The following is an 11784-nucleotide window of genomic DNA, read 5'->3' as shown; positions in this document are numbered from 1 at the left end:
TCAGCCATAGTTAAGGTTTCAGGTCCGTGTATTCATGTGCATGGCTCCCAAATCTAGTCTCTAGCTCAAACTTCTCTCAAATGCTTCCATACCGATTTTCTAAGTGCTTTCTGGATATCATGTCAATGCCTCCAACTCAAAATGCATAATGCAATAAATCCTTCCCGGGATTTACTGCCCGTTTTTTGCACTTCCACTCTCTCAATTATGCAGACTCAATACTTTAGGGCAGTGGTCGGCAAACTGCGGCTCGAGAGCCACATGCGGCTCTTTGGCCCTTTGAGTGTGGCTCTTCCACAAAATACCGACTTCTGTGCATGGGCCACGAAGTTTCAATCGCACCGTACATGCGTACCAGCACGTGGTATTTTGTGGAAGAGCCACATTCAAGGGGCCAAAGAGCCGCATGTGGCTCGAGAGCCGCAGTTTGCCAACCACTGCTTTAGGGTCATATTTCCTCCCACCCTTTTCTTCAATCTCCATGGTTCACCTAGTTGTGAAATCTTGTCAATTTCCATTCCTCAGTATTTCCAGGTTTCATGTCTTCATTTCACCTGCTATTTCCTCAGTCCAGCCACTTCTCACCTGTTACCAAAATCCTACTTTCTTTACCTTCCTCCTCTATCTTCTTAAGTTCATCTTACAGAATGGGAAAAATTATAAGCACCATGATGACAGAAACTGGGTTTTTATCCTTGTACAACCAGTGTCTCGCACCCTCCATCTAAATATTAAATTTTTATTTATGAAAGCACAGTTCTGATCATTTTATCTTTTACTGTTCCAACACTTCTCTGGTCCTCAGTATGTTTTTAAGAAATATTTTTTAGGGTAAATAATAAACATGTTAATGGAATGAGATTACAGCGAGAGCCTGGTGACCTAAGGGAAGGAGGAAAGCTTGGGTTCTACTCATGGTTCTGAATCCTGCAAAATAAAAGTTGGGGACAGGTTTTGCAGGAAAGATAATGAGTTTCAGTTTTGATGTCAGAAATTACTTGAAGTGCTTATGGGACATCAGGTGGATATAGCTATAGGCGTAGGTGCTCATGAGAAAAGTCTAGGCTAGAGCTGAATTATTGGGACTTGGAGATACAAAGGCAGTCCAAAGGGCATTTAGGTGTATTGACTCCGAGGCCAGATTGCCAGCCAGGTTCAGTTCCCAGTTCTGCTGTTGACTAGCTGTGTAAACTACAGAAATAATATATGTGGTTCTGACTTCCAGAAGGTTTATAACCCTATGGGAAAAATTATAACTTCTGCTACAATTGAGGCATGAGGACAGTGTGATGGAAGTACAAAAAAGGAGAACATTTTAGAAAAGAAACAGAATCCCTCCATCCAAGCACCATGTCCAGTGCTTTGGCAAAAGTTCTGACTGAAAAAAGACAGATGAGAGAGAGACCGTTCCTTCCATATCAGGGCTAAGAGTATGAAAATAATGGCAAATTGGTTTCTGCATCATCTGAGACTTCAGTCTAGAGCTGTATCTCCAGCATTTACTTTCACTTTACCTGGCACCTAGGGACGTCAGTCCTGAAACCGTTCTGCCTGTGACTCTCTATGGCACTGGAGCTAAGCCAAAGCACGCAAACAAATAGAACTGAAAAGCAAAAGCCAGTAAGTTGCATGCAAGACAACTACATTCAACCCTGTTTGAATATTTCCTCCTCCTATTTATAGCTTCTTCCCTTTTATTAAAGTTTCCAGTGATGTCACATGGCACTGCTTTGGGGGAATGTGTTTACTTTTGCCCACTTGGATCCAACGCCCCACGAAGAGCAGTAAGTGCCAGGGTTTGACCAGGGAAAAAAGAAGCCACTTCCAAGCAGGGTTCATGGAGCCATAAATAGAGATAACACCAGTGATCTAATGCTGCTCAGAGAAGCCCAAGGTGAAAGGCTCAAGGGAGAAAACACTCTGGGAAGTTTGTTTTCATTAAACTTTGACAGAGCCCTCCACAACCATGTGCCCCTGGAGATCCTGATGCCTGGAGAACCTGAGTTGCAACCCCAGCTCTGCTCCTCTCCCACAATGACTTTGAACAAGTCACTTAGCTACTCTGAGCCTTAATTTCCACATCATTAAACAGAGGGGTTGGGTTAATGATCTAGTGGGCACCTTCCAACATTCCATGTCTCTCTAATGTAGCCATACTCTGTGTAAATCTGATGGTTGAGTTATGGTACAGGAGCAAAAATCCCAACTTCTCAATATTTACCATAACTTAGATTATGATTGCTTCATGCAAAGCCAGCTGCAGGTTTGGGTAACTCTCCAGAACAATTGCCTTCCACACAGTATTTCAGGCTGACACAGGCTGCGTCTATTATTTATACCACCTTTAACGTACGATCTCATTGGTGACATGCAGGTAGGGAGGGTGACTAGAGAGAGAATCATACACAGGCTTTTCACTGATTCAGCTTACATGTTACATACATCACTTCCACTCAGTTTACAACAACAACAATGAGTCCTATCCCTGCCTGACCCCTGGTGGTATGGAAGGACAGACAGGAGAACGGGTTGAGCAGTGGAAATGTCCATGTTTTCAGAAGGGGAGAAATACTGGAGATTGGTGAATATTAGAAATGTCTACACACAGCTGCCTTTCAATGACAAAGACCTTTTCTTTTCTTTTTCCAGCTGTTTCATAAACAGTTCTGACAATGTTTTGAGGTCCATAGAAAAGCTCTTCATAACTCCATTTTGACAGTGAGAAAACATGCCCAGAAACATTGAGCAACATATGCAATGTCACAGAATGTCTGGAATGGGTCTAGATTCCATGGCTTTGGCTCTCTGCTTCTTCAAGATGTAAAGAGATTCTAATATAAAGATCTTATATCAGAAGACCTGCACTGAAATCCTGACCATTCTTTTCATGGCAGCTTTCTCTTTGAGCCTCAACTTTCATACCCTACACTTACGGTATTAGAGTTTCCTTGGGTGAATTAAATAAGATAACCAAAGGGAAAGGGCCTATCACAGAGTAAAGCAAATATTAGGTAAACTATACATTTCGTTCAACTAACCACTTCATGGTGTCTTCAACTGTTCAAAGACCATATATTCTTAAGTTCTTTTAGAGCCAGAGGACCCTGTACACAGAAATATTTCACTAATGTTATAAATTAACCAGATATAGAGTTATTTTTATTGAAATTTATCTATTTGAAGACTAGGACCTCTTTGGAGTTAGGCAGGTGTTATATTTTTCCCAGCATCTATAAGTACCTAGAAGAAGGTAGAAGCTCAAAGCACGGAGTCGTGCCTGTCCAGCATGGTTCAGGGTTGTGCGTTGACCTATAAACCAGGAAGTCACGGGGTTCAATTCTTGGTCAGGGCACACGCCCAGGTTGCCAGCTCAATCCTCAGTGTGGGGCATGCAGGAGGCAGCTTATCAATGATACTGTCTCATCATTGATGTTTCTATCTATCTCTCTCTCCCTCTCCCTTCCTCTCTGAAATCAATATATATATATATATATATATATGGTTGTAAAGATTGGATGTAGTATGTGCTTATCATGTCATAAGTGCCTAATAAGTATTATGCATTGTGGTTGTTATTATTATTACTGGAGGCCCAGTGCACAAAAATTTGCGCACTTGGGGGGGAGGGGGGGTCCCTCAGCCCGGCCTGTGCCCTCTCGCAGTCTGGGACCCCTCAGTAGATAACAACCTGCTGGCTTAGGCCTGCTCCCAGGTGGCAGAGGGCAGGCCCAATCCCTAGGTGTCACACTCAGGGCAGGGCCAATGGAGAGCAGGGCCAATTGGGGAGTTGGGGCGCAGCCCCCTGTCATGCACAGAGCAGGGCAGATTGGGAGGTTGTGATGCCACCCCTAGTCATGCTCAGGGTAGGGCCGATTGGGGGGTTGGGGCACCGCTCCCTGTCACACTCAAGGCAGGGTCGATGGGGAGGTTGCGGCGCCACCCCCTGTCAAGCACATAGCAGGGCCGATCAGGGGGTTGGGGAGCTCCCCCCTGTCATGCACAAAGCAGGGCCCATCAGGGGGTTGGGGAGCTCCCCCCTGTCATGCACAAAGCAGGGCCCATCAGGGGTTTGGGTAGCTCCCCCCTGTCACTCACAGAGAAGGGCTGATAGGGGAGTTGGGGCACCACCCCCTGTCACACACAAAGCAGGGCAGATCAGGGGGTTGGGGCACCGCCACTGTCACACTCAGGGCAGGGCCGACAGGGAGGTTATGGCTCTACCCCATCACACACAGAGCAGGGTCCATGAGGGGGGGGGGGGTTGGGGCGCCTCACCCTGTCACACACAGAGCAGGGCCGATCAGGGGGTTGGGGTGCCGCACCCTGTCACACACAGAGCAGTAGGGCAATCAGGGGGTTGGGGAGCTCCCCCCCTATCAGGCACAGAGCAGGGCCCATTGGGGGGGGGGGTTGGGGCGCCTTCCCCTGTCACACACAGAGCAGGGCAGATAGGGAGGTTGTGGCTCCGCCCCCTGTCACACACAGAGCCGCAGGGAGATCAGGGGGTTTGGGTGCTGCCCCCTGTCATGCTGATCCCGGTGCTGGGAGGCATATTACCCTTTTACTATATAGGATAGAGGCCTGGTGCACGGGTGGGGGCCAGCTGGTTTGCCCTGAAGGGTGTCCTGGATCAGGGTGGGGGTCCCCACTGGGGTGCCTGGCCAGCCTGGATGAGGGGATGATGGCTGTTTGCAGCTGGTCACACCCCCTTCAGGGTGGGGGTCCCCACTGGGGTGCCTGTCCAGTCTGGGTGAGGGGCTGAGGGCTGTTTTCAGGCTGGCAGGTGACTGAAGCTCCCAACCGCTCCTTTTTTTCTTTTTTTTTATTCTGGGCCAGCTTTAGCTCTGAGGCTTGGCTCTAGCTCTTAGGCCTCAGCTGCTGAAAGCAGGTATCTGGTTTGTTTGGGTTCTATAATCGAAACACTGTTTCAACTCCAGCTCTGAGATCCCGGCTGGCTGAAAGCAGGTTTCTGGGGTTTTGTTTAGCTTCTATATTTGTAACAATGTTTCAAACTGCAATCTCAGAGGCTGGCAGCGGCAGGCGGGGAACATTGGAGTCCTCAGTCACTGAAGCAAGCAATCCTCATGTTCGTTTCAAGCTGCCTGGCTACCGGCTGCCATCTTGGCTGGCAGTTAATTTGCATATTGCCCTGATTAGCCAATGGGAAGGGTAGCAGAGTGACACCAATTTGCATGTTTCTCTTTTATTAGTGTAGATTTTTGTTGCTTTTGATAATAGAAAGAAGTGAGAGGGGAAACAAGTAAGGGACATTGGAAAAAGAATGTTATGGGCTGATATTTATGTCCCCCCAAATTCATATGTTGAAATCTATTCCCCGTGTGATGGTATTTGAAGATGGACCTTTGGAAGGTAATTAGGTCATGAAGGTGAAGCCTCATGAGTAGGATTAGTGCCCTTGTTAAAAGAAACCACAGAGCTAGTTTGCTCTTTCTGCCAGGTGAGAGCACAATGAGAAGACAGATGTCTACAAACTGGAAGTGGGTCCTCACCAGAACCCAGCCATGCTGGAACCCTGGCCTTGGACTTACAGCTTCTAGATCTGTGAGAAATAAACTTATGTTTATAAGCCACCCAGTATACAGTACTTTGCTATAGCAGCCAGAGCCAAGACAAGAGAGAACATGCCATGCACCATCTTTGAACAGGGGTAGAAAATCATTCAGGACAGGAAAGAGTATAGTTGCTGATGTGAAGAATTCTTTTATAGTGTTTCTTCTTGTTGTTGTTAATCCTTACCCAATGATATTTTTCCACTGATTTTTAGAGAGAGTGGAAGGGAGGGGGAAAGACAAAGAGAGAAACATCAATGTGAGAGAGACACCTCAATTGATTGCCTCCTGCATATGCCCTGACCATAGCCAGGGACCTGAAACCCAGATACATGCCCTTGACCAGGAATCAAATCTGGGACCCTTCAGTCCACAGGCTTACCTATCCACTGAGCCAAACCAGCTAAGGCCTTTTATAGTGTTTCTTAGCAACAAAGGAAAGGTAAGAAAATAAATTCCTAGAGCAGAGAGAACAAAAGCTTAGCCCTGTATTGCATGGGGCGGGAAGGTGCAAGGAGAAGAAAGAAGGGGTTGTCCAGGGCAAAAGGAGAGCAGTGTACTCCCTGGGTACCTCCTCCATGTCATGGGTGGAGGTGGCTGTGGGCTCAAAGCTCATTGCCTGAGTCAAGAAACAAATCCCAACTTCATCAAGTCTTTCTAATCCAATGCTGTGAGGCCATGGGCTCCTTCAAACAAGTGACCTTGGCTGGTTATCTCCATGGTAACAGCTCACATCCCAAACTGTTCCTTCCTGTGTGGACGGAAACACTTCAGAAACAGGAAAAAGCAGACGTGAACAGTGATTTCTCTCTCTTATGACCCTTCTCCTTTGGCAAGTCATGTCCTTTCCCTAAACATCACAGTCTCCTGAGGAAACCGTTCACAGAAAAAGAGGTTTCAGTGACTTTATTTGCAGACAGGTGCCCAGGACACATTTTACAAAGTAGAAGCATGAAGCTGCTTTTCTTTTAGGTTCAAGCAGAGCTCAATATCTCTCAATGTTTCACCATTCTTCTAATTAACAGGTCCCAGGAGAGGAAGCCCAGCATGTCCTCTCATTGTGAGCTACAGAGCAACACAATAGCAGAGTTAGTCTAGAAAGCTAGAAGAGCAGGACTGAGCCTCCACTGAACCCCCTTTACACCCTTCCCAAGGTCCAGTGCTTGCTGACCCACTCTCCTGGTCAGTCGGCTGATATGTCTCCCTCCAGCCCTATTGGCTGCCCCCTGACCTTGACCCATGATACTCCAGGTGATTTTCTCCAGCAGGGTACCCAGATTTGGGGTAAGGCAATTGAGCACATTTTGCTTGGTCTAAACCTGGAGTATCAATTGCATTGCAAAGCTCAATGTTCTGTCTGTTCCACAACATCTAGGATCAGAGCAGTGTTTTATAGGATGATAAATGACCCTTCTTCAGCTGAGCCCTGGAAGTGCATGCCTGACCGCAAAACCCTCCAATTGCAGTTCTCAAATGTACCACAGGATCTACTCTCCAACCAGAGTCACGAGCCAAGAGCACTCATTCCTTGGCCCAACTTCAGCCTTTCCTGGTAGTTTTGATCCCAGATTCTGTCCCTGAGAGTTTTCTCTGCAGCATCCCTGTCTGACTTTGACGTACAAAGGTGTAATTGGAACAGCATGGATGATCCATTTACCTCATCCCTAGCATTTAAGTGCTTTAAAATATGTTTCTAATATCCTAGGTACACGGAGCCAAATTCCCTTTTCTGTTTTTCACATGCATGAGTAAATCCACACAGATTAAACCCCTTGGGCCTTAGGTTCTGCTTAGAAGTTTTGTGTGTGTGTGCTTTTAAAGAAAACAAAGATGCCATTAAAACGACATAGTGTACTCTGCATATTTTTAGGACAATTAGAGTTTAGAATTCCCTCTTCTTCCGCCCGTGGTAATAAGGCTTTCCTTAACTATTTCCTTACCAAGAATGACATTAAACTGGGATAGAAGAGCTTTCTTGTCTTTTAAATTGGTCTTCTCATCTTACATTATCAAAGTACCAACTGATGGATGAAGATCCGTGAAGTGTTTTGGAAAGGATCCAGGCTCCCCTGTAACCTTCACCAGATAAATCCTTTAGGGAGACAGCTATTTGTGTACCTAATGGAAACATTTACTTGAAACAGAAAAGCCAAACTCACAGGACACCGAGAAACATAAAAGTAAGGATGTTCTGTATCCTCTTCTTGATTCAAAATGGGTCCCTGGCTTGGATCATTTTTCTTTAGCACCTCTGGCTGTGCAAATAAAGTAATAAAACCTGTGGGCCAGAGAGATGGCCGGACCAGGTGGGAAGAGCTTAGAACATCAGTCTTCGTGCAGAGGTGACTGGGAATAAAAGGAGGTGCCATCTAAATACCAGAGACTTTGTGCTCCAGTATTTTCCTAAGTGTGTGTTGCTGTCCATACAGGAACTCCCTGCTCATCAGTCTTTGCTGCTGCTTTCACATGTGGATAATATCTGCCAAGCCAACATTCAAAGCAAACGTGTCCTTGCAACCAAATTTGGAGCAACATCTTTATAGCAGTTGCACGTTCAAGTTCAAAGGCCCCCATGGCCATCAAATTTAAAGAGGAATTGATGTAAGACTATCTGCAACTTGTTTTTCATTCATTGCAAAGCATGTCACAAGATGGAAACGCCTAGCCCTGTTCAATCCATGATTCAGATAGAAATAAAATATGTCTTCGTGGGAGTCTAACTTGGAAAATGACCGGGATCCAGAGACAGCTGGGAGAATGTGCCTGGGATGTCTTAGGAACCAGGAATTACGTTGCAGAATCAAAGAAAGAACTCAGAACTTCCTCAGGGAAATGTGTTTGTTTATTTAAATTAAAAAATATAGTGAAAATGACAAACTGTTAAATACAGAAGACAATTTTATACAACTTAATAGAATAAGAAGGAAGTATATACATCACTATTTTAATAGGCGCAGCTAGATTTGCACCAAACTTCAGGATGAAGCAATGGAAAATGTGACCACGCACATGTCCGTTGCAGTAAAGTTTCAGAATTCAAGTGATTCCAGGCAAGGGGCCAACTTAACTTGGCTTCTTTCACCTTAAACAGCCCCCTTTGGAGTAAATCCACATTCTGAATTTTAAAGTGAACAGAGGCCCCTTTCCCCCCCTAAACATAAATTTCCTCTAGCACTGTGTTAAGGCGAGCTGATAAACCAGCTCCTACACTGTTAACCCTTCCATGGGAACAGTAGTTATTGCTGTCTCCAACCCAGGGAGAGTATGTTTCTTTTAATTTAAAAAAAAAAAGTTTTTTGTTTTTACTAGAATTAAATTTGACCTTTTGGTGTGTTTCTCTTCCTTCTCATATTCAAGGGCCCAGGGGGTCTGCTGCAAAGCTATCAACCACAGGAATAGCTGGAGATGTCAGCAAGCATTCCTGAGTGTTTCCTTTTGGGTTTCTCGTTCCCTCCGCTGGAGGGTTAACATTCCAGCACCCAGAGAACTTTGCAGAGTAAAATGTGGCGTCTGCCTCTTTGGTTCACTGCTGGGAAAAACGACAGCCTGGATGGGTGGGTGATTCGCCCTGAACTTCCCAGTTCCTTGTCTTCCTAGTCTCCAACTGCTCCTTTAAATAAGCAAATCCTTTTGCAGACTAACTGGCCAAGGGGCAAAGATCTGGTCCAAGCTTCCTCACACCAGGCCAGGCAGGATTTATCACAGAGTCTTAAAATCTAAAGACATCCTCCCAGCCCCCTGGGGATGCCGATCATCAGGAGTCTCATGCAGGCGGAAAGCCTCTTGATGACATGCCCAGGACCACACAGCAAACCGGTGTCAGGGCTCGGGAGGTCAGGGGACAGAACGTGGGCCCCAGCTTTGTGCGCTTTCTGCCTGAGTATGCCCTTCTAGGTCTCGGCTACGTGACGAAAGGCCGTATCACCGAGGCCCACCTTATGTCCTCTCCCAGCTCAGAAAATTAGGCTGAGAATTGAGCAGCAGTAGAGCTAAGGGTTGGCTTCATTCAACCCCATCAGTACCCTTTCTGGAAAGATCAGGAAGAGTCCCCTTCACGGCCATTAGGAGTGCAGGTTAGAGTCTGGAGAGCCCTTCCAACCGAAAAAACTTCATGCCAGCTGGATGGTCCCAGGTCAGAGTTCAAGGTTGTGGGTTACAGAGAGGGTCATGCCTTATAATCCCAGCCAACGTTAACAATTTTAAAGGTTGCCCCCTTTTTCCCCTTATGATATGCAAATGGGCCGAGGTCAGATCTCCAGCTTTCTCCCGTGGAAAGTCCTCCTTTAAAGGTCACCCTCCCAACCCAAAAGGCCAGAAGCACTGTCCCTGCTGAATGAATGCCACAGGTACACCCCAGAGGTACTTACAGCCAATCAGATCGAGAAGAACAAAGCTCTGGGCAAATCAATAAATCAAAACTAGTGTCCCAGCATGTCCTGGGCATTTGGCAGTCCTGGGAGTGGGCAGAGGCTGCTGGAGTTGCCCAGGGCATCCAGTGAGAAAACACGAGCAAGCACATGGACCTGCCAGATTCTGTCCAGGAACCCGAGCCCCAGGCCCCAAGTAAATGTGCACACTGCACGTCTTCAGGGCTTTGGCTGTGGCGGTTGGCACCACAGGCACGGCCCGGACTCCTGGCTGCCGCTGGCTCCGGCTGAGCCTGGGCCCCCATCGTCCCCACTCAGGGGCCTGCCGAGGGTCTCTTCAAAGAGGCAGCCTCACTGCAAAAGTGAAACCAGACACGAAAAGCGCCCTTCCTCTCTGCTGACGGGGCCACCTCCAGAAGCCCTGGGGGTGCTAGGAATTCTGATGGATGTTCTCTGAGGACCCCTCGCTGCTTTCGTTCAGGGGCGTCTCCGAGTTCTCCCCCAGCTCGTCGTCGGCCCCCTCCTCCTGGATGGTGAGGTGCACGTCGGGCGAGGAGGACTCGGAGCTCACGCTGTCCCCTTCCATGGAGCAGAGGGTGCAGGACAGCGCGGGCGCCACGCTCTCCTGTAGCATGTTCAGCATCACCGGCACCTGCACCGACCGCAGCCCCGACATCATGGGCAGGGGCTTCATGGCCTCGCCCCACAGCCTCTCCTCGTCTTTGTACAGCAGCAGGAGGCTGGCCTTCTTCTCCCGCCGCTTGGATTTCATGTAGCCCAGCATGATCCCAATCAAGAAAATGCCGTAGAAGGACATGACCACCAGGATGTAGAAGTATTCGTTCCCGTTGCTGCTGCCGCTGCCGCTGCTGGGGACATGGGACTCGAGGGGGGTGACGGGGAGCGCGGTGCTGGGGTGCGTGCTGTTCAGAGACTCCATCCTCAGCATTGAAGCGCTGTTCGCTCGGCCAGGGTCTGGGGAGAAACCTGCAGGTTAGCACTCTCCCACGGCCCGCGGGGCAGGAGCAGGGCAGCAGAGGTTTGTGGGACTGCAGCATCGAAAAGCTTTGCATGCATGAAGGCGCAGGGGAAAGTAAGTGGTCCCACCGAACAGCTCGCGGGGGCCGGAGTCCATGGGGGAGAAGGCAGGGAGGTGGGGGGACATAAGAAGGACTTTCATTTTTTAGTCTCTCCTTGTCCATCATATTTGCAATTCGTAGAGTGAGCGTCTAGAAAGCATCACTTTTACAATTTTACAAACCAAAGGGGGGGGGGGGGGGGGGAATATCAGTCTAAGACAAGGGAGCACAGACAAAATAGCTAACATTGTAACCACTGGGAACGTTTTTTTTTTAACTGAGCAGACAAGAGAACGTTTACATTTTGCTCCTCCAACTTAAAACTATTTTTAATTCAAAGCAAAGTTTCCTTAGGAACAAAACACAAATAAAAGGAAAGGAAAACTTCACCTACTAACGGGTAGAAATAGCCTTTCAAATGTGTCTGCAGCCCAGTAGCTTCACTAACTTACCAAAGGCTGGCAAATTCGTCCAAAGTCCTGAATTGCTAAGTGACCAAGTCCAAGAGCGTCCTCCTCGGCGGGCTGAGCCTCTGACAGCTCAGCTCCGCGGCTGCCCTGGGGATATATAGTCAAGAAATGCATCGTCACGTGTTCCGGGAGGGAAATTTACAACAGAGGTTGGTCTGGCAGAGAGAACAGTGAACTCCAAGCCCTGCAGCTCAGCTCACTGTCTGTGCAGCTGCGAAGAGAGCCTGGAGCCAGCGGATGGCTCCTTGCTCCCAGCCCCGAGCCAACGTGTTCAGGTGGCCACGAAAATGAGTCCGGA

General features: G+C 47.8%; 1 protein-coding gene across 1 annotated transcript; it reads right to left on the bottom strand.

Moving 5' to 3' along the window:
- Nucleotides 1-8403: 8403 nt before the first annotated feature.
- Nucleotides 8404-11540, bottom strand: KCNE4 (potassium voltage-gated channel subfamily E regulatory subunit 4). The gene is made up of 2 exons (XM_070423331.1): nt 11469-11540; nt 8404-10912 (listed from the first exon to the last, which is right to left on the bottom strand). The coding sequence occupies exon 2, from the start codon at nt 10884-10886 to the stop codon at nt 10368-10370; it is 519 nt and encodes a 172-aa protein (XP_070279432.1). The 5' UTR covers nt 10887-10912; nt 11469-11540; the 3' UTR covers nt 8404-10367.
- Nucleotides 11541-11784: the final 244 nt, after the last annotated feature.

Source organism: Myotis yumanensis, unplaced genomic scaffold, assembly GCF_028538775.1.
Source record: "Myotis yumanensis isolate MYYU_CA2020_CCGP unplaced genomic scaffold, mMyoYum1.0.hap1 SCAF_8, whole genome shotgun sequence".
Taxonomy (NCBI): Eukaryota; Metazoa; Chordata; class Mammalia; order Chiroptera; family Vespertilionidae; genus Myotis; species Myotis yumanensis.
The sequence above is the reverse complement of the archived record's forward strand: the minus strand, read 5'-3'. Positions and strand labels throughout refer to the sequence as shown.

What these genes read in the sequence shown, in the direction of transcription:
- KCNE4 (XM_070423331.1), bottom strand. Translation starts at nt 10,886, where the DNA reads ATGCTGAGGATGGAGTCTCTGAACAGCACGCACCCCAGCACCGCGCTC.